General features: G+C 45.3%; 1 protein-coding gene across 2 annotated transcripts; it reads right to left on the bottom strand.

Annotated features, from left to right (window-relative positions):
* Positions 1-3,144: 3,144 nt before the first annotated feature.
* Positions 3,145-22,477, bottom strand: ETS2 (ETS proto-oncogene 2, transcription factor). 2 transcript variants are annotated; one of them, XM_019017763.4, is made up of 10 exons: positions 21,906-22,477; positions 17,883-17,954; positions 14,853-14,964; positions 13,575-13,694; positions 12,986-13,186; positions 10,993-11,076; positions 9,435-9,656; positions 8,312-8,575; positions 6,385-6,503; positions 3,145-5,417 (listed from the first exon to the last, which is right to left on the bottom strand). In XM_019017763.4, the coding sequence occupies exons 2-10, from the start codon at positions 17,952-17,954 to the stop codon at positions 5,202-5,204; spliced, it is 1,410 nt and encodes a 469-aa protein (XP_018873308.1). In that variant the 5' UTR covers positions 21,906-22,477; the 3' UTR covers positions 3,145-5,201. The 2 variants fall into 2 exon arrangements, with proteins under 2 accessions (XP_018873308.1, XP_055229592.1); XM_055373617.2 differs by lacking the exon at positions 21,906-22,477 and adding an exon at positions 21,218-21,751.
* Positions 22,478-22,985: the final 508 nt, after the last annotated feature.

Below are 22,985 nucleotides of genomic sequence, written 5' to 3'. Positions count from 1 at the left end.
CCTCTTTTCTTCTAAGTTTCAGAAAAACTGTGGCAAGACCAGGTGCAGTGGCTCATGCCTATAATCCCAGCACTTTAAGAGGCCAAAGCAGAAGGATCCCTTGATTTTAGGAGTTTAAAACCCGCCTAGACAACATAGGGAGACCCCATCTCTACAAGAAATTTAAAAATCAGATGGGTCTGGTGGTGCATGCCTGTAGTCCCAGCTACTCAGGAGGCTGAGATGGGTGGATCACTTGAGTCCAGGAGGTTGAGGTTACAGTGGGCCGTGATCATGCCACTAAACTCCAGCCTTGGCAACAAAGCAAGACCCTGTCTCAAAAAAAAGTGGCAAAATATACATTTTTTGTTTCCTAAAACAGATTTGGAATTGGACTGGAGCATGGAAAAGAACAAAGATAGAAGGACGGCAGGAAAAGGGCTTTGAGAGTATCCATTTCACCCTGTGTGAAGGAACTTTTCTTTATCATGCAGACTAGACAATTCTTTTTGATTTAAACAAGAAATGCTTCCTCCTTACCTGGCTATGAAAAGGTCAGAAGACTGGAAGCACAGACACTGGATTTGGGAGGCCAAAGGCTAATTTTCCCTACCTTCGCTTTGTCCTCCTGAGGTCCACCACTTTTGCTCTGAGTGAGCCTCTCTTCTTTCTAGAACAATTGTCAAAATATGCCCCACAGACTCTGAGGTCTCTGAGACCCTTTCAGAAGGATCCTCAAGGTTAAGACTATTTTTACAAGGATACAAATCCACGCTTGACTTTTTGACCTTTGCTATGATGGTATAAAAGCACAGGTGGTTTTGCACTATGGTGCTGAACCAGAATCACGTGAACTGGAACAGTTGGCAGTCACTGTGTCACTGCACTCTCCACCACCACCATGCACTTGCAGAAAAAAAGAAAAGAAAAAATAAGGGTTTCACTCAAGAATTTTTTTTTTTTTTTTAAGACGGAGTCTCGCTCTGTCACCCGGGCTGGCTGCAACCTCCGCCTCCCAGGTCCAAGTGATTCTCCAACCTCAGCCTCCAAAGTAGCTGGGACTACAGGCATGCGCCACCGCATCTGGCTGATTTTTGTATTTTTAGTAGAGATGCGGTTTTGTCACGTTGGCTAGGCTGGTCTCGAACTCCTGGCCTCAGGTGATCCGCCCACCCCAGCCTCCCCAGGTGTTGGGATTACAGATGTGAGCCACCACACCTGGCCTCAAGAATGCTCTTGATGAAGCAGTAAAAACTTATTTTTTACTAATGGAAAACACATCTTTTTAATTTCTGTGTAATAAAATGGAAAGTACACTTAAAGAACTGGTCTGCACACATACTGAAATGTGGTGATTGTTGTAAGGAGATGCAATTGTGTATTTGAGTTGCAAGCTAAACTATCCACACTATTCATGAATATCACTTTTATCTGAGAGAATAACTGGCAAATTATTCTGATTTGGGTATTTGGCTGGTCCTTCCTCAAAAACTAAATAAAGTGAGCCTGTCGTTTCCCCCCCCAAAATGGTTGGAAGAGACATGTAGCTCTTGGGAGAACGCAGTGAGCTGGCTCTAGCACACCAATGAATATAAGCTTTTTGGCATACTCACTAATTTTGAAGCATGTAAAAAGAACAAATTTGAAAACAGGTGTCCTAAGACCACCATCACCTTAACAACAATCAGAGTCCACTGAGGGGACAGAGTGTTGTGGCCTCATTTCCAAAAGTACTTAAACCTCAAATTCTAATGTACTTAATATAAACTTCCGAGAATCTCTCTTCAAATACTTAGGAGTATTTGTTGCTGATTATAAAATTTGAGGTTTCAAGTGAAAATTTGAATTTTAAAAAGTGTGTATCCACCACTGTGAGTTTGATAGTTTCCCAGTAATTTTCTGATGTGATTTGTGGTGATATTAAGTAATGTAATTGTTGAATATTATATTTTGAAATGTGTTAACATTTTGAAGCAATATTTTCCAAATGACCAATGCAGGATGTTACAAAATCACACACTGCTAAAAGATCTGTTCAAAGTGCAAGGTAGACCAATGGAATTTAATGTAACCTTAGGAAAGTTTATTAATATGGTTTCATACCTGAATTGCAACTAAGGAATTATACTTTGTTAAGTTTTGGCATAGTAAAGAAAGAATATCTACAATTATCTGAAATAGCCTTAACTGCTCCTCCTTGTTTCTGTTACATATCTGTTAGGCCGGATTTTCTTCACACACTCCATCAAAACACATGCAAACAGACTGAATGCAGAAACAGACGAATCCAGCTCTAATACTAAACCAGACATTAAAGAGATTTGCAAATGTGAAACAATGCCATGCTAACTTTTTAAAAAATAATTACTTTTTGCAAGAAAAAAATGCTGTTAATGCCAATAAGTAAAATTATTTTTAAATGAATTCTTTTAAAATTTACTTTAATTTCTAATATGGAAATTATTGATAGATATAACCAGTAGAGTGTTGGTAAATGTTTAACAATCAGCACTCTGGGGGAGAGAAGGCCCTGATTTGTAGTGTCTGCTGATTCCCATGGTGTAAATACTCTCATCATGCCCCATCTCATGCTACCATTACTGATGCGGTGATGGGAAGAGACATGTAGCTCTTGGGAGAATGCAGTGAGCTGGCTCTAGCACACCAATGAATATAAGCTTTTTGGCATACTCACTAATTTTGGAGCATGTAAAGAGAACAAATTTGAAAACAGGTGTCCTAAGACCACCATCACCTTACCAATGTCAGACTCCACTGAGGGGACAGAGTGTTGTGGCCTCAGTTCCAAAAGTACTTAAACCTCAAATTCTAATGTACTTAATATAAACATTCCAGAATCTCTCCTCTGTTATCTCTGCCAAGCTTCTGGCAAAGAAAGACATTTGAATCTTTCTATTATAACACTTTCTTAAAAGAATTTTTTGCTTTGAAGGAGCACTTTTTGGGAATTCTTTTAGGAAGGGCTCAAAGTTGATTCCAATTTGGGTTGTGGTTTCTAAGTCACTTGTGTATAAACCAGTTAAACAGAGACTTGCCGCTTGATGATGGAATGTTTTGAGTAGAGAATGGATCTGGGGTTAACATCCTTCCTCCAACTCCTTCATGCTGCGTGTGGAGAGGAAAAATGAGGACTATCACAAAGAATTTATATAAACAAAATACTTTATTATTGAGAGAGTAAAGGCCCAATTACAAAATTTTTATACTTAAGATCTGTTTATTACCATGCCAATGGTTTATAAGGACTGTAGTTTCCATAACTGTTAGGTTGAACCCCATGAAACTCCTTCTTTGTAGATAAAAGCCAGTCTAATACTGGCAATTTCACGTGGTTCAGCCTCATACACAATGAGCCACTGCCTAGGATTCTTTTGGCAGCAAGATGTTCCCAGTCACATGTCTGTTTATATTATAAACAGATGTCCAAGTGATAAATACATCCCTCTTGAGAAAAACATCCTGTGCTTATGTATACTGGGAATGGTCTTTTGTGGGTATTGAGGCAGCGCAGCTCTGGCTTTGCTCTTCCCAGCTTGCCCGGCCACCCGATTCCTCAGTTTCATCACAGGATTCTTTACAGATGTCAGCCACCGGTCCAAGGCCATGCAGCTAGTAAACAGACAAGCCTGTCGGACTTCGAAACCAACTTGACCGGGTCATTTATAAAGGCTGGGAATACACATGACTCAGGTGCTCTTTTGAAACGACTACAAAAGTCTCCATTTTGATCAAAACGTTTTCTCCGAATGAATGGCTCCGATGCTCTCTCTTTCCCATCTTAAGTCCCCGCTCTGTGCCTCAGAATAGTCTGTGTCCAAGAAAATAAGAATCACGTCATCTTGCTGTGGACACTGAGCAAAAAGGGGCAGCATGCTATTAAGATGGTTGAGACACACGAGTGAACAAAGATGGGACAAACTGTGCTTCGTTCAAGAGGTTTCATCAAGACCCCTACCGCCCCCCGTCCTTCAGCTCTGTACAGTAACTTTAACTTTACATAGAGCTGAGATAAAAATAAAGCTTTCTTACAAATTACATTTTTTTTCCAGTGAATTACTTTTGCAGTAAAAATAGCTGCTACATAAATCCCTCCTGATCTCTGAAAAGGAGTTGCATATTTCCAAAAATAATATTCTTATTTTAATCACACAGAAGAACGTGGAGCACAGGAAGGAAATGGCTGGGTGGTCAGGGAGAGGTGAGCTGTTGGAGAAACACAGTTAAACTAAAAAATAAAATCCATTTTGTGTATAAACTGACTTAAACGCATGCAAAGAAGTGGAAAACGTATGCCATTTGTCAAGAAAAATACTGCTTTATAGCTTTTACTTTACAATTAAAGGAGAAAGCAGAGGCCAGATATAACCCCAGATAATAACATTTAAGTTTCTCATAAAAACTCCCAAATGTACAAAGTCCTTGCCAGACAACCAAGGCAAGAAAACCCCCAAAAAACAAACAAACAAACAAAAAAACACAAAAAGCAGGGATTACCCCCCACAGGCCTTATCCCTGTAAGTCTAGTAAATGTAAATAATACATACTTTACAACTTCTCTTAGTCGGCCCTTGGCAGATTAAATCTTTGCAAAATTCCATATGTGCTATTGAAAAATGAAATAAAACCTCAGATGTCTGAATTCTTATTTCAAATACAGTTATATAATTATTTTAAATTACAATATACAATTTCTGTTAAATAGAACTGTTAAGGGATTCTGAGAACAATTATAAGATTATAATAATATATACAAACTAACTTCTGAAATGACATGGTTGTTTCCTTCCCACCCTCCTCCCCTCTCAGAGAGTTTTTGCATTTGCTGTTCCTGGTTGCAAAAGGCAAAAGAAAATCTAAAAATAGTCTGTGTGTGTCCACGACATGCTCGCTCCTTTGAGAATCTCAAACAGCCAGAACCATCCCGTCCCACGGCCTGCCAGGCGCCAGGACGGCTTCCCGGTGCCTCTTTCTCGACCATTTTCACTTAAAAGCACTGAGTAGAATTAGCTGTGCCGTTGCTGCCACAAGGGAGGCAGCCTGGTCAAGAGGCGTGGTTTGGGATGCAATAAGGCCACTGCTTCTTGGCCACTTTCCTGGACGTTTTCAATCCTGCCTTTCCTGGGTCCTCGGAGCAGCTGGTCAGGATGGGCTTCCCACTCAGTCCACGAGCCTGGGGCCGGCTCAGGGCGGTCCCGGCGACCTCAGTCCTCCGTGTCGGGCTGGACGCCCAGGATGGCGTGCAGTTCCTCGGGCGTGAACCCCAGCAAGTTCTGGAGGTCGCACACGAAGCGGTACACGTAGCGCTTCCCCGACGTCTTGTGGATGATGTTCTTGTCGTAATAGTAGCGTAAGCCCCGGCTCAGCTTCTCGTAGTTCATCTTGGGCTTATTTTTCCTCTTTCCCCACCGGCGGGCCACCTTTGGTGAACATGGATGGAAAAGAGTTAAACTCAATTTGTCAATGAAGAAAAAGTGAATGACATTCCTCCCGGATTATGATTCTGAGGCATGTTCACCCTAGAGAGAACTTGACACCTACACAAGGTCCGCAGGAGGACCTTTTGAGTACCTCTGAGTACCTTTGAGTACCTATGGTAGGGGCACTGCGTCCCCAAGGGGCAGAACCACTGGGGAATGAGGTCCCTGCTCCCTGGCCCCAGCTCAGTGAAACCTCCTGGGAGCCAAGGGTTCACAGCCAGGAGGGTCCTGAGACCAGGGAAAGGTGGTGTCACCCACCCTCCAGGCTGGATATTCCAACTACTGAAGTTAACAGGTGCCGAGTGGGATTCTGAGCTGTGTGATACACTCATTCCTCAATGCTTGTCTCCCAAGGGAACTGTAGGCGGGGTGGGAATGGTGACAGATTACACTCCCCAGTGCCAGAGACCAAGGGCTTCTCTCTAACGCTTTTCTGGCGGGGTTGGTATCCCACCTGCCCTTGGCCTTCTCCTTTAGACAGGGCTCCTGGTTCTAACTCTGCAGGGCTGGGGTCAACACTGCTGGGCTCAGCTAACGAGCGGACAGAAGGCTGGCTTGGGGCCACATGAGGCTTGTTCCCCTGATGGACAAGGGCAGCCTTCCTAAGGCACTTTCAGACGGTCGGCAGAGAACCTCAGTTTGCAGCTTGGGCCTCTTGATCAGACAACTGATCAAGACAGTGAAATCTGTGCAACACCCTTGTATGAAGCATACCCAGAAAACACTGTACACGTTTATCAACAAAGCAATGACTCCACTTCTTTTCCCAACAGCCAAGGATGCCTCATGTGGAAAGATTCTCAGCAGTACTGGTGAACCCTTTTTTGTGCCCAAAGAACTGAGTTTTTGAACGCAAGCAGGAAATCAGGTTTTCAAGCCCAGAGATTTCCCAGGGCTCTGGCCATACCTCATCGGGGTCGGCGAGCTTAAACTCCCATCCGTCTCCAGTCCAGCTGATGAATGACTGGCAGGATTTGTCTGATAGCAGCTCCAGGAGAAACTGCCACAGCTGAATAGGTCCACTTCCTGCGGGGAGAGGGAGGGAGACGGATCATACCCTTTCACAGATGTAAAATACAGCAAGGCTTTAACCATCCTAATTGTACATGCTGATTTAGGAATGCAGACCCAACTCTCTGAATGGGGTTCTGATGTGACACTCAGGGTGGCACTCAAGGTATTGGTGACAGTACTAAGTGCTTTAACAGGATGGGGCGGGGCACCAAATGTGAGTTCCTGCTCCACACTGCCTACTCCTAGAAAATAAGGTCACTAGACGAGACACTCTTCCCCTTGATTGCTAGGTTTGTTCTTTCTGGAAGAAAGTTTAGGGCCACCAACTCTTGGCATTAAAATTCCCCATCTGGTTTAATTGTTCCTTATGTAAAAACCTTCAAGGTTTTTTTCTAGAAACACCCAGTGGGGCAGAGATGGGGGTGGCTGAAGTGGTGTTTCATCACAGAATGAGGCGTGTCATACGTGGGATCCCATGCCACCTTCCTGCCAAATGACCATGTGTAAATTGCTTAATGTGGCCCCGGTTTACTAAATAGCCACGCGGGGTCACACCCGTTGCCTCACAGCCTCTGTCTGGTGAAGCATGCTTTGCCAAGAGCTTCTCGTGCACCTGTCCTCCATTGACATTTAGAACTACCACCTTGCAAAGCAGGTGTCAGTGTGGTCGTGTTCTAAAGAGGAGGGATAAGATGCAGCTCAGAGGCCAGGTGCCTTGTCCTGGATCACACGCCCATCATAGCAAACAGGAGAAAAGCCTAGATCTTCCGACCCTGAGCCCAACCTCTTTCTACCAAATAGCTCTTCCTCAGAAACGCAATGGCCGTTATCAATAAAGCTTTGCTGTAAAGCACGGGACAGGCATTCTAGAACCAGAGCTGTGTGACCACCGATAGCTGTCTACCTGTGAGCCAATTTCCCCATCTGTAAAATGGCCTCATACCGCCCCCATGCCAGGCTGTCCTACAGACTGTATGCCTACTTAACTACAGAGTTGGCAGTCAATAAACAGAAACTTATGTTACTATTAAAATGAACCACACTAACGTTATGGCTGTTTATTCTTCTCAGGCCCTGAACTCCCAATAATGAAACCGATAATGGCTTTCACACACTCCGTGTATTTTAATACGTTTATGTGGCTGATTGTTCTTAGACGACAGAAAAAGAATGAATGCCTCAGTATCCTTATTTTAAACTTATCAGATTTTTTTAAGTTAGGTAATTTCAATCCACAGTGGCTCCATATGGTTAAAAAAAAAGAACGCATTTAAGGATACATGAAGCAGTGAAAACAAAGCCCCAGTATTTTCGCTAAAGTACTGGAAATACCTGTTTCTAAAAACAGCTTTATATTTGTCCACTGCCTAGAATAGCTCTCACCCAAACCTCAAAAATAAGAGCAGATAGATTTTAGAAGCAAGAAAAGGTAAACAGTGCCCATATTATTTGAGACTGGCTCTGCTGCCCCTCCCTAAGCCAGTTTATATTCTTTGAGATTCTTGGAGTGGATGAGTCAGGGCTGAAGACTGCACAGGCCATGTCCCCTGCTCCAACTATTCCTCAGAACGTCCCAGGTGGAGGGAGTGGCCTGTCGATTTTCACTCACTCCATGGAGCTCTGTGTACATGAAAATTCCTCCAAGTGTGGCTTTTGTCGAATTCAGAGATACAGCAAGCCACGCATAAAACATGGAGTGTAGAGCACTGGTGTACCTAGCTTAGAAACACCCTCGGTGAATGTGGTACTGTGGCTCGAAAAGAAGCAAGGGACAGGACCCAGGAGACTGGGCGGCCAGGCTCTCAGAGTTCCACACACACCTGTGAAGCCGGCCAGCACGGCTGCAGGTATAACTGGTTTGCCTTGCTCCACTGGGTCACTCCTCTCTTGGATGTAATCCTTGAAAGACATGGTTGGCTTATTGAGGCAGAGAGACTGGCTGCAGTCATCTTCGAAGCTCTCGAAGGAAGGAACCCGTTGCACATCCAGCAAGGACGACTGGCTGTTCCAGGACTGGAGGAGGGAGTCTGAGCTCTCGAAGCTGTCCGCACCATTCTCAGGGGAGTCGTGGTCTTTGGGCGTCCCTGGCAAAGACAACCAAACACATACTTTGATTCCTCCAGGACACAGTTGGTCTTGGGCATGACCACAGCATCACCAACCACTACCAGTGCAATCATGCACCTGCTGGTGTAGAACCACTCAGACTTCTCAAAATGCTCTCTACTCAGGTGCTTATTCCTTAGGGTAACTATACTACACAAATCCTATCTTCCATCAACAGTAGAATGAATAAAATTCTTATAATGGAATACTATACAGTGATGAAAAAGAACACATGGCTGCTATATCCAACAACATGCATGAATCCCAGACATCATGATGAGTAAAAGACAAACACAAAAGAAAACATGCCTCATGATTCCATCTATGTAAAGTTCAAGAAAATCAAAACCTAATCCGTAATGATAAAAGTCAGAATCATTCCCTTCTGTGGGGGGGATGTTATTGATGGGAAGGGGTACGAAGGAACCTTCCAGGCTACTGGAAACTTCTCTATCTCCATCTGGATGGTTATTACATGGGTATACATACATACACAAATCCAACCAGCCATATGACATGAGACTTGTGCACTGTATTTATGTTACATCTCCATAAAAAGAAATGTCACATTCCTGCATCGCCTCCATAAATATCCCAAAGTGTGGAGAAATCTGGCTGTAAGAGCAGGGACTGTTTTGCTTACTCAATGCCTGCAGTACCTGGGCCAGTGCCTGAAACATATTAGGGGTATGCTTGTTGGAAATCCACTTAGAACATGGGCTTTGACCTTCTTCTCTAATGGCTGAATCCAGGAAGTATTTATTAAGAGGTTCATTATGGCTCTGGGGTTCTCAGAATCAAACCAACAGCCTTGTTGAAAGATGCTTCCAATCTTACCAGAATTGTTGGTGAGCAAATTCAAGTTGCTGCCTGGGAAGTCCTGACTGACAGAGCAGTAGGTGACGCTGACGGAGCTAAGCCGAGACTTGGGGAACATCTGAAACTCCTGCTCAGAGCTGAGTACACTGGGTGTGGAGGCCGGACACATGCTGTCCAGGAGGCCGCCTTTGGGGTAATTCTGTGTCTGCATTCCATAGGGCGCCTGCTCCGTGCCAAAACCTGGAACAGAACAATCGGACGGCAGAGCTCTTAAAGTCAGTGTTACCCCTGTAACTAACCCCTACGAGCAAATGACAGGTGAGCACTCCGCACACTCCAGCCCTCTGCAGAACCTCAGTGGAGACCCGGGCTTTGGTGGGGGTCTGTCACCAGGCCTTCTTCTCAAACCATTCATCTTCTCAACCAGCAGCCCTCTGCCAAAATGACTGCAGCCTCTGCAGGCAGGACTCAATGTTCCTATTTCTACAACCCTAGTGCTTTCATGGGAACTTCAGGAAGACAGGGCTCACTGGCTCTTTTAGCTTCCGAGGAGAGTGAGGCTCAGACAGACCAAGTGATGTGTCATGTACTGTGTGATTCATAAGGAGCAGAACCAGGCCATGAACCCTGTGTGCTGAGGCACAGCCCACTCTGCTTTCTGCTCCTTCATCACACTGCTCCTGTCTCTGTTCATTGCAGAATAATTTATTTTCTGGAGAGGGAAGGAAGCTCTCTGACTCTGATTCAGGTTCAGGCAGGCACAGGGTGTCCCATTGTGTCACGTTCAGAAAGACCTCCTGAGCAGGAAGCCCCCAGTGGGGCAGAGAAGTGGGCTTCACCGGGTCTGAATGGTGGAGCTGGGGCCAGAGAGAAAACACTGGGCTGGACCAACACCACCCAAGCCTGCTGTTCCGAGGACCCCTCCCTCGCTGGCCTAGCCAGACCCTGTGCCCTCCCCAGTACCAGCAACCAGAAGAAAGGACCCAGATTCCATGACAGCTCTTTAAGCTCCCAAGTTCAGAGCCAGTTTACAAATTGCTTTTCACACACTCTGTGCCTGCCGCCTCTTGTTTGCTACACTAAACCAACATTACTGGTGACCGCGGTAATCAGCTCACTTCGTTCTGCTCCTTGCTCTAAGAATTGCCTGGACTAGCACTAACAGTGCTGACCTATGGAAGATCGTGTGAGCCACTTAAGCAACTGCGAAAGTTCTAGTGGCCATATTAAAAAAGCAAAAAGAAACAGGTGAAGTTAATTTTCTTATTTTACTTGGCCTCATATAGCAATTATCATTTCAATATGTAATCAATACGTTAAAAATTATCAGGGAGACATTTTATATTCTCTGTTTCATACTAAGACTTCCAAATCTGGTGTGCATGACTATACTCTTCCTACACATCTCAATGTGGACCAGTCACATTTCAATGGCTTATAGCTCAACACCCACGTGTGGCCACCATAAGAGACACACAGGTCTAGGTGGCCCCTCAGGAGCCTACAGTAGAGAGATTCCAAGTCTACTAGGAAGACTGAAGACAAAGTTCTTAAGGGCAGAATCAATCGGACTGACCTAATGTATTGCTGTTAATCCAATGAGGAATGGAGGTGAGGTGTGAATTTTCTTCATATTGATCTTCTGTCTTTTCTTGGTTTTCTGAAAAGCAGACACAGGAGACGTAAGATGGCAGATGTAGGTGAAAACTACACAGAACAAATTGACTTTCTGAATTCCTGTGAGATGATAATTTTAGAATGATGAGATGCACGGAGTGCTTCACATTTAATCTCATGGTGCTCCACGTCCCTGCCTGTCTTTTTCAAAAAACGAGAGAAAGCAACCCATTTTTCCAATTACTAAAATAAATTTTCCAAAATGAATGATGTCATTGGCAACACTAAATTTTCTATCGCAAAAGGTCCAGATGGTGTATTGAATTCATTCATGCATTCAAGAAACAGTTAAGTATTTATGAAATGCCATCTGTACCAGAGGCTGCATACAGGAAATTAATAAAATGGATGGTGTCTGCCCCCGTGAAGCTTACAGTTCCACTCCTTCCAAACCTGCACGCTTCCCCAGGGTGTGGGAAGTCTCCAGGGCTGTGGGAGTCTGGGATGGGGAACACATGTGCCCAAGAACTTTGAAAGGGAAAAGGTTAGTGCACTGTGTATGCATACTTACTACGAATATATTACAAAGTGCACGTCCACCTGGAAACCCAAACACACACAAACTCACAGGCCTGAGGAATGGTAAAACAGGCCCAATTTGCCAATAAACAGATCACCAGAAACTTGGTAGAAAAGCCCTGTCCAAGTTCAGAAGAAATGAGGGTCTTTAAAAATGAGTTTCCCTGGCCCTCAGAAGCCGTAACTAAAAAAAGTTAGCTGTTGAATCCTAGGTGTTTTTGAGATTCTGAGTCTACAGTTGATGCTGAAATTCAGTGTGTTTAAAATCAGTCAGGTGAGGACTAGTTCTCTGAATTCTATAAACATGCTTATTTTCTTATATTTTTTTAACCTAAATAATCCCTACTGTATTTTCTCTTTCTTTCCCTCCCTCCCTCCCTCCCTCCATTCCCTCCCTCCCTCCCTCCATTCCCTCCCTCCCTCCCTCCTTCCTTCCTTCTTTCCTTCCTTTCAACAGAGTCTCACTCACACAGGCTGGAGTGCAGTGGTGTGATCTCGACTCACTGCAACCTCTGCCTCCTGGGCTCAAGGGATTCTCCTGCCTCAGCCTTCCGAGTATCTGGGATTACAGGCATGTGCCACTATGCCCAGCTAATATTTTTATTTTTTGTATTTTTAGTAGAGACAGGGTTTCACCATATTGGCTAGGCTGGTCTTGAATTCCTAACCTCAAGTAATCTGCCCGCCTCCGCCTCCCAAAGTGCTGGGATTACAGGTGTGAGCCACCGCACCTGGCCTTCTTTTCTTTTTTAACTCAACGTGTTTTAAACATTGGTCTCCCTGCTATTTTAACTTTTGAATCAAGACTTTCTCTGTATTTGGTGAGATTTCTACTGATCAATGGCCAGTTTCTGTACAATACGATAGCGTGTAAATATATATCAATTTCTCACTTGTTTAAAAACAGATCCCACCCCCTCAACAATCCTCAACATCCAAAATACGTTCCATTTGGATGTAGGAAAATTTACAGTAGAATTCACAGGGTTTATGTGAGTAAAGGCTCCCCCCTTTCATTAAGGCTGCCATATATCTTAGCTCTGTAAGGTGAGCTCAGAAGACGTGGGAATTCTTGCTGTCCTACATATCTGAGTCGACACGGACTCCCGTGATGAATACAGCCAGCAATAGCCAACAATTTAGTGACTAAGGCTACTGCCTTGTGGCTATACTTGATGCTATACACACACGCACACTCACATAAAGTGGGATAAAAATCTATAATCACTGCCACATATCTGACTCACTTGAGTGGCATTTTGAGGCAAGGTACTCTATGTCATTTCAAGTGGCAACCCTAAGGTTGAAGAACACCCACGTGACTTTCCCAATCAGTCTTCCCGGCCACAGCTCATGAGACGTTCAGCTGGTACCTTTGATCATTTGCTCCAGATGTTCCCAGAGAATGTCACCCACAAAGTCAGGTGCCAGCTCCAGAAAGCGTTCCTTGCCAAGGTTACACAGCATCTGGCCATTCATGCCGAACCTCTGCAGATTCACGTTCACCAGACTGAACTCGTTGGTGGCCCAGAGAAGCCACTGGCATACCTGTTGCTCACTCCACAGCCAGGGGTCTACCAGGAGAGAAGAAAAAATGGAACACATGAGGTAAAAACAGTGGAAAGGTAGTGAGACCACTGTCATCCCTAATTAATGCACCAAGTACCGACATATACCAGAACCCACGAATGAGCAAGATACCATGATGACACGTCACCATTCTGACACGACCCAGGCACATTTCAAGACACCAGTAATGTGTCCTTCTACTATATATTTAATGAGTTCTGGACCAAGTCTTCGGTTGATTGGGGTGAAACAGAAACTGGCTCAGGTTAACGACATCTATGCTACTCTTTGCCGAATACCCCAAGCAAAAGCTTAATAAACAAGTCAAGATCAAACAACTGCACTGAAGTTGGTTCTTCTCACCCAATGCAGGCTCAGGAAAGCAGTACTTACTCTTTGGAATGCCGAGGCGCCGCTGTTCCTTTTTGAAGCCACTGAAGGTAGCTTTTAAGGCTTGACTCATCACAGCCTTGCTGCACGGGGTTAACAAAGGCAATTCACAGTTGGCCGAGTCTGGAAGGAAACCCCCCACGGGGACATTAGGACTTCAAGTTGGTGATATCAGGTGGAGATTTAGGAGAGACATCTTAGTTTTTGGAAAAGAACAATTTTGATCTCAAACCTTGGCATGATTCCTTAAAACAGTGTAACTATTAACAAAAAACTTTTCTGACTATAAATGAGAAAATATATGTCTCAGAACTATACTTATTAAAAAAATCTAAAATAAAACTCAAATTTGATTCTATTTTGCAAAGCTTCACAAAGCAGTTGTGCGTAGGGAAAACTGCTAAGTCTATTTTAAAATTGTAGGCAATGAAAACAGTTGCATGGTTTCTGGTCAAAAGGCTGAAGGGACTGTATCATTTGGAGTTCACTTCCATTAAACTAGGCATAGAGCTGAGAAGTGAGTGTGATATGAATGTGCCGCACTTAGCACGGTAATGGAACCACACCTTCCATTTTTATTGAAAAACAATCTTCTCCAGACACCCTCAGCAATTTCAAGAATGATAAATGGCTGCCATGCAGGGTTATGCTTACGCCAGTGTATGCGTTTTAATTAATTTTCTGGCCTGTATTCTCAGCACCTACTTCACATGACACAGTCATTTCTGGCATGTTTCCAACTAATAGCTCTGTCACAGTAGTTGTATGAACATTATCTGACGTGCTATTCCTTTAAGAAGAATAAACAATGACACGAAGAACTACAGAAAGAACTACCGATGGGTAAGGATTACAAAGAACAATTTGTTGCCCCAAAACTCAGGGCAGGGGAGATGATTTAACTAATGATGCAAACCCAAATTACAAGTTTGGATGTGTTTTAATGTCTACTCTTCTGTCTGTTTTCCAGGGCAGAGCAGGGAGATGAGGACCTGCTTGCCAATGTTGAAAACATCCAGGAGGGACAGCTCAGGGGTTCCCCTGCAGTTTCCTAACAGCGGCTCACTGGGGGGCGTCTGGCACTCAAGACATCAGAATCCACATCAGAATCACCAAGTTGATACAAATGAAAAACTGCCTTCTCCCAGGTCCAGAACTTCTGGCTATTCATATCAAAGATTCCAGATACCAACATTTCTCGCTTAGGAACTGTCATCTCTTTATTAACTGAACTACTTAGGAAAATCATGCACAATTTGTCAATTCTGAGGAACCAATTACCATGAGAAATGGAATCCAAGCCTGTTGGCACTTCTTGCAGTGTTTGCTCTTCATTTAGAGAAGGAAAAGCAGCAAACAGGGACCCATCAAAGGTGTCAAAGGCTGGCTGGCGCTGCAAAAACAGATGGAAAAAAAATGGAAATACAATATTTAAACTGATTGAATTACCTATTGTAAAAGTGGTCCGTGGGCAGTCCTACCAATAGTCCCTGATTAAACTGGCAATTTTGAAGCAAACATGGAATCAACCAGTCAGTCCTTAAAACAGACTTGTAAAATGGTCAAAGTGACTGAAATGATTGTATTTTACTGTGGATTATTATTATTATTATTTTGAGACAGAGTCTTACTCTGGCACCCAGGCCAGAGTGCAGTGGTGCAATCTTGGCTCACTGCACCCTCCACCTCCTGGGTTCAAGCGATTCTCCTGCCTCAGCCTCCCGAGTAGCTGGGACTACAGGCGCCCACCACCACGCCTGGATAATTTTTGCATTTTTAGTACAGATAGGGTTTCACCATGTTGGCCAGGCTGGTCTCAAACTCCTGACCTCGTGTAATCCACCCGCCTTGGCCTCCCAAAGTGCTGGGATTACAGGCATGAGCCACGGTGCCCGGCCACTATGGATTTATTTAAGTAACCTCACAGAGTCGGAGTGACTGGGAATTTATTTTAGTGGCCTAATCCACTTAAGTTAATATATTAAATACACAAATCTGAAAATAACAGAATCTTACAATGGTGTCGAGAGGAGCCTCAGAGACCCCTTTACCAAACACCTGACCCTCCTGTTACATTGAGAAAAATTCAACTAGGCTGTGTGTGTAAGAAAAATGACCCTTGACAAGGCCGTCTGAGCACAATGCAGTTAAAAGGCAAATGACCAGATAAACACTGAAAATCAAACAATGAAATACACTACTTTATCTTTGGAAGCAGTTATTTTGAAATGTTTGCCATGAAACAATTTAACTGAAACTAGAGATGCTTTTCCACATCAATTCCAATGGTTTGGAAAATAGTAATACATGACAAAATTCCTTAACGTTTCATTTTATAACAAGTAAAGTGTCTTAAAAATGAACCCCCTCCCCGCCCCCAGGCCAGGTGGGGTGGCTTATGCCTGTAACCCCAGTGCTTTATGAGGTTGAGGCCAGTGGATCACTTGAGCCCAGGAGTTCAAGTCCGCGGTGAACTACGATCAAGCCACTGTACTCCCGCCTGGGCAACAGAGAAGGACCCTGTTGCTTAAAACCAAAAACGAAAAAACAAACAAAACAAAACAAAACAAAACAAAACAAAACAAACCCAAATCACCTACTAAGGGGAAAGATTTCCAAAGGAAATAGGTTTAAAGTTAAACTAAACTATCTGCAGAAGAGAAGAGACACACAGAAAGATAAAACCTTACACTAACTCGATTTCTGAGCATCTCACATAACATTTATGAAAGAAATACCTTTTAATGTAAGACTCATTTGAAAGTAACAGATAATATCTGGATTCATCATCGCCTAAATTGTTGAGGAACACGTGAAGAAAGACTATATTTTTCCAACATAAGCTGGAAATCCCATGTTATGTGTAATACAATGACCCATCTGTTGAGTCATCAATAAGAAAATGTGTAACACATTTACAAATAAAATCGGTTACCCGCTTTCTTTTTAGAAATGCAGAACAATGAATGACGCATTACAAAAGAGGGCAGGCAGAGGCTGGAGCCCAGCCCAAAAAAATCCAAGTCAATGATGACCAACTGCCTGAGATCTACCAGGAAAACCGATCAATCAGGCAAGTGCAAATTACTCATCTGGATTTACAAACTACTTTAGAGCAGAGCTAATTTTGGTGAAACCTCCAATAAACTTCTAAAGTTCCCACAAGCATTGCCCAGGCGACTAAGAAATGCCTTTCCTAACTGTAAATTCTTTTTTTTTTTTTAAAGCCAGGAAGCCAAAAGACAATACAAATCTGTGCTTCCTATTTCAACACATCAATTTCAGCAACGACTGCTTCTTTTCCATATCCAGAAACCGCATAAGCATCGTCAAATTATTTGAATTAATAGAAGGATTTTTCTTAGGGGTGTGGTTTCAACTTAATACCATGATTTCTTGTACCACTTCTGCCATACTTAAAATGTCTGGCCAAATCAAACTAGCAGATTTATTAGGCTGAAGTTTGATGACCTTTAGAATACTGCAGAAAGGACTGTGCTGAGTTTTGCCTCTTTGGGTCATATCAGACAAATAACCTCAATAATGATATACAAAGGAAAATGTAATATGCCAGAGACGTACATCATCATTATGCAAGACGCTAAACTTTGAGGAGGCCAATTTTAAAATCATGCTTCTGAAACATGTTTACTACATAATACTGAAAACAATCAAATCTTGCTGTCATATTTGGAGAAGACAAGTGGGAGATTACCAGTTTGTGCTACTAAAGAATGTTCCCAAAAGGAATGATGATAGAAGCGACATAAAATGTTTATGCAGCAGAGAGGGCGCTTTCATTTTTCATCTGGTTTTTGGTTTAACATAAGTAGGCCTGCTTGTTCTCTGAGCCAGTAACAGGCTACCTACAATTCCACGGGCGCTGCCCTTTCTGATAGGAGCTGTAGCGGTTGGGTCTGTCTGCCTCTTCTCTCTCATTTCAGTTCTTAAACAGCTTCCCATCAACCAAGGAAACTCCTGGGTAGACAGAAAAGGCAGTAGAGACAGCCTCTCCAGATGTTTTATCGGGAGTTATAGGATTTTCACCTGGAAGGAGCCTCAGAAAACAAGCTATAAAGGCCTTTGGTTTCATATTGTGGAGGAGAAGAACAACACACATCAAGATACCCATTCTGCAGACCAGAAAACTGAGGACCAGAGCAAGTAAGCAAATAGTCTATAGTCACATGGCCAATAAATTAAAAAGCTAGGGCTACAACCAGTTTTCTGGGACCCAGGCCTTTTTTTTCTTTCCTCCTAGAGATTGAGTTTTCCAATTAAAAAAAAAAAAATTAAGACTTGCCCACTCACCTTGAGTGTCCCTCTGTAACTGTTAGCCACAGGGGCTACCTGGTCCATATTCTTGATTCCGAAATCATTCATCTTAAAAAAGAAAAAAAAAAGTCAAAGAGGCAAAAGATTAAGTACACTAAACTCATCATTGGTGGCATCAAGACTTGATCCTGGCTGAGTTCTACAGCTAACAGGTAATTCAAAAGTGAATGCAGGGAATTCTTGTTTAAATGGCTGTCCTCCCAAAGGTCTCAAGAGGAAAGCATTTCTCAGTATCACAACGGGATATGCTGTTTCGGTGATTGAATAATAATGCTGATTCCCCAGTGAATTCCACTTAGATGTCACAGAAAAAGTCACTTGCTGGCTGGCTGGTCAGAGCCTCCTTGCTGGGTTAGCAGGGCAAGAGGGCCTGGGTCAGGCTTTTCATTCACATTTCTATGGCCAGCTTAGGTGAGCACTTGGGTGGGTACAGTGGGGCAGTGGGCCGCCTCCTGTCTGCTCTGGACACAATCAGCTCAACCTGAAGAGCTTCAGGACAGCTGCAGGGGTCATTTCCAGAGACAGGAAAGGAGTCCAGGAAGCCCCCTCTCTTCCCTTCCACTCTCCAGGCTGTAAGAAAGTACACACCCAGGGAAGGGATCAAAGGGAGAACTGAAGACCAAACCCCCTTACATGGTCCCAGATCTTCCTGCTTTGAATACAGAGCTCAAAATATTTCTGCTTTGTGTGTTGCTTGGCTATGCACTTCTTCAAGAGGAACTGATTCCAAGCACGGATTTGCCTTACTTCCTCTGACTGAGTCTTAATCTTCTACTAGGCCTGGGCTAAGCAATATGGTACCCACTTGCCATGTGTGGCTACAGAGCTCTCAACCAGTGGCTAGTACGAATCCACACATACACACTAGCTCTCAAAGACTTAGTGGAAAAAAAGAAAAAAGCTCAATAATTTTTATACATACATAATATTTTGAATATATTAGGTTAATTTGAAATACACTGAAATCAATTTCACCGGCTTTATTGTTTTTAACATGGCTATTACAATGAGGCTTGTAATTGGACAATGACATAATAGGCTGAAAATTTATTTGGAGCTCTAAAATGTAATTGTTCAGCCAGGTAAGTTACATATCAGTAAGAAAGATACTTAGATAATAGAGTAACTAAAACTCATTTTCAGAGACCTTGGGTTAGCACCGATGAGTGGCCTTCACCTCTAGGGCGATTCCTTGCCCTCCCAGGTTCATGGCTATGGAACTGAAGGCTGGTAGCAAAGCTCTAAGCCCAGCTCCATGGCCTCCACTGGGTGCTCTTACCTGTTTACAACTGAGAACTTTTTAAGTAATTCAGACAACATTCAACTGATAGAACTTACTGGATGTGGCGAAATAACATATGCTCACCGAACTATTTAATTTGCATTTATTTTCTTGTTTTCTCTTTATGATCAACATTATGGCTAAACCAGACCTTCCAAGAACCCTGCTACCCAACACACACCCACACACACACACACACACACACACACACACACACACACACACACACACACACACACACACACACCCCTATTGGCTAAAAGGCAGCAGGTGAGGCCAGAGGCATCAGAAAATTCTGTTAAAACACTCGGAGTGCAGGTAATGATCATGGTAGCCAACAAAGGCTGGTCAGCACTGGCAATAAATAATAGTCCTATGAGAGGACAGAGAGGGGCAGCAGTCTTGGGTCCAAAGTGGCCGCATTCACTCAGAATCTCCACTTGGTGGATTATGTCACTTATATTCACTCAACAATCAATAGTCTCTCCTACCGATGGCTGCCATTGCCAGAATGCCTAGTTACTAAGAGCTAAGTCCCGTGCTGGGGACCACCCACTCCTACCTAATTGAATCTTCCTGCATCCCTGAGAGGCAGACGTCATACAGTGAAGCAACAGAGGCCCAGCAACATGGACAATCTGCCCAGGATCCACATAGCTACCAGGGGGGCCACCGCGGGGCAAAGTGGAGATCAAACCCCAGTTGAGTATGGTCCTAAATCCTGAGTCCTCCACACAGTCCTCTGTGCCGGGAGAACATGAATGATGAGGAATGGACCCTTGCACCCCATCCTGATATTATCAGATCAGGCCCTTCTCACTACTTCCAATGTGAAATGCTCCTTCCTCTAGAGCTTTATGTCATCTCTCTGCATGAAATAAGTCCTGGTAGCTGCTGATTAAAGAAATAAACAAGCCTCAAACAGAAGGCCAAAATCATAGACATCTTGGGTGTTGCCAGTTATCCATCCAGAGCCAAATGGGTCAGCTCTTTTTCTTCCTTAGGCTTGCAGACTGCTTGCTGACTTGATTCTGTTTTTCAGCTTCTCTGAGATGGACAGAGAATGAATGTGGAAGGCAGTGGAAAAGCTCTCCCCAGCTTTTGTGTACAAATACCAGGAGAAAAGGCAGCCTACCACTCCCACATAAAGAGCTGTAATTACTAGCTACAGAATAGAATTCTTTTGTTGTCCAGCTTTTAATGAGTTTTGTAAAAACCATGCAGAATTAAAGCGCTCTACTAAATGGTTTCAGGCAGACACACAACTAATCAAATTTAAGCTTGCTTATTTTACTCAACAGGGCTTGTTAGGTGGCAGACAAGCCAAGTTTTTCCACATAAATCAGTTTCAAGTTTGGTGTTGCTGATGGATCGCTGCTTTCAAACCAAAAAAAAAAAAAACAAAAAAAAAAAACAAAAACGGATAAAGAGCAGAAATGTAACAGCTGAGAATGGTTACATTTAAAAACAAGGAGAATTTGCCTGACAACAGTACCCTTATTGGAACAAGTAATCACTTATGTAAGATTATTTAGATACATTTGAAAACAAACAAAAAAAGAAGCAACACAACCTTGTAACACACATTTGAAGGTAGTTTGCTTTTTTCGCTTTGAAAGCGATCAGTTTAGAGAGATGAATGACTAATCCCAGAAATGAGTATCTGAACATTTCCCTGCGGATGGTCAGTGCTAACATTTACTGTGCTGCGCTACTACTCAGAATTTTAATAAAGCTTAACGTGGAGATTTATCTCTCTGATTGGTGGTGGTGTGGACAGGCAGATAACGCACAGGCGCTTCCATTGTATGGAACAAATATAATCTCTTACTGGCGAATTAAAATAAATTACTCCTATCTCCAAAGGGGACTGCTCATTTCTTTACTTTCTAAATAACTAGCGCGTCAACTACTATTTTAGGCTACCCTGAAATTGTGTACAGGCTAACATAAAAGGTCTCCTGCCGTAAAAAATAAAATAGGATAACACACACGCAACCCAAACACACACAAGCAAACACTCAGTTACCTCTTCATTCAAATGCTGTAGGAACGAGAAAATAAAGGCAGCCCAGCGCAACCAGATCTCATTTCCGACAGGTTCCCCACGCTCTCCTCGCACGACCGAGGGGTCCCCAGCCCGGGCCCTGGACGCGGCGAGCAGGTGACCATGGCACCCCGCGCCCCGCAGGTTCTCGCGGTGCCGCAGCCTCCAGGTGTCTTGGGCGCCCCAGATCCTCCCGGCCCGGCGCCGCTCTAGGAAGTCACCCTCAAAGCCGGGGCGCCAGGCCACCTCGGACACGCTCTCCTGTGCCCCCACTCCCGTTCGCGAAATCATGTTCGCCGGGACACCCACTGGGCAGGACCCCCTACCAGGCCTGCGTTTCCTTTTAAAAACAAAAGCGAGCGAAACAAGCCAGCGCGCCCTGGCCGCGCCCGCGGCTAGGCGACCCCGAAGACAGCGGCCCTAGCACGCAGGAACCCCCCGGCCGACCCCGCCAGCCCCGGAGGCCACTCCATAACCGGAAAACGAGCCGGCGCGGAACTCAGACGCGCGCCCCTAGAGTCCTCGCAGCAGCCGCCACCCCCACCTGCACCCCCGGCAGCGCCCCGAGATCTGCGTGTCAGTGCCCCCCGCGACCCCCGCCCAGGCCCCGGGTGACCCTCCATGGGACTGGAGCCGCGCGCCGGGCGCTCTCCGCGGGCCCAGCTCTTACCGCGCCGCTGCGGGCAGGGCCGGCGCTCCGTCGGGACGGTGGCTGCTCGGCGCCCGCGGCTGCTCGGTGCGCGCCGGGCGAGGGCGAGGGCGCCGGCCAGAGACGATCAGGGAGGCCGGACGCGGGCCGGGCGGCTCCGGGAGCTCTGAGCTGGAGCGACACCGCACTCGTCAGTCGCTGGAGGAAGTAACCGGCCCGTCCCCCACGCGGCGCGCTCTTCAGGAGCGGGAGGAGGAGGGAGGAGGGAGGAGGGAGGAGGAAGGAGGGACGGCCGAGGGGAGGGGAGGGGAGGAAACGAGGGAGGAGAGAAGAGAGAGGGGAGGGAAGGGGAGGAGAGAGAAGAGGAGGGGAAGGGAGGTAGGCAGGATGGGGAGAAGCGGGAGGAGAGGGAAGCGGGCAGCAGGAGGGTTGGGGGAGCGGAGGGAGAGGAGAGGGAACGCACGAGGGGAGAGAAAAGGAGGGCGGAGGCGGCGAGGGAGCGCGGGGCGGGGCTGACACCTTCCGGCCCCACCTTCCCTCCGCCTCCTGCTGTCACTCGGCTGGGTCCCTCGCCGGCTGGCCCTGAGGCCCCGGGACCAGGGCCTCGGCCCCACGTGCGCGCGAGTGTGCGCCCTGGGAGCCGGGCGGAGACTTTCCGTGGAGCGCTCGGCGTCCTCTCTGGGGCCAAGGCCCTAACGCCAAACCTGCCTTTGGAATTCCGCAGCGACGGAGCAGTGGTGCTGGTGGCACCGAAGGGCAGCCGGGCTTGGGTAATAAGGCCCTGAAATTGAGCCGACCCCATTCTTGAACCTCTGAATGGGCTTAGGACTAATGATCATTCTATCACAAAAAGGCTCCAAATGAGGCGCTTCCTGTAGAAACCGAGCCCTGGCTGTGTCCCCGAGTCGTGGTGCTGATCGCGCTGCTCCCGGGAAGCCCCGATCCCGCAGGCTCCGCGGGAGTGGCGCCCTCTGGAGCTGAGCGGTGCCCAGATAGTGACCCGCCTTGGCCGCGCTTCTCTCTGGGCTGGGCACTCCACGCACATCATCGTCACTCTCGGAGGACTTGCGGCTCCCACTTTACACAGGTGGGAACTGAACC

Source organism: Gorilla gorilla, chromosome 22 (genome assembly GCF_029281585.2).
Source record: "Gorilla gorilla gorilla isolate KB3781 chromosome 22, NHGRI_mGorGor1-v2.1_pri, whole genome shotgun sequence".
NCBI classification, from domain to species: domain Eukaryota; kingdom Metazoa; phylum Chordata; class Mammalia; order Primates; family Hominidae; genus Gorilla; species Gorilla gorilla.
The sequence above is the reverse complement of the archived record's forward strand: the minus strand, read 5'-3'. Positions and strand labels throughout refer to the sequence as shown.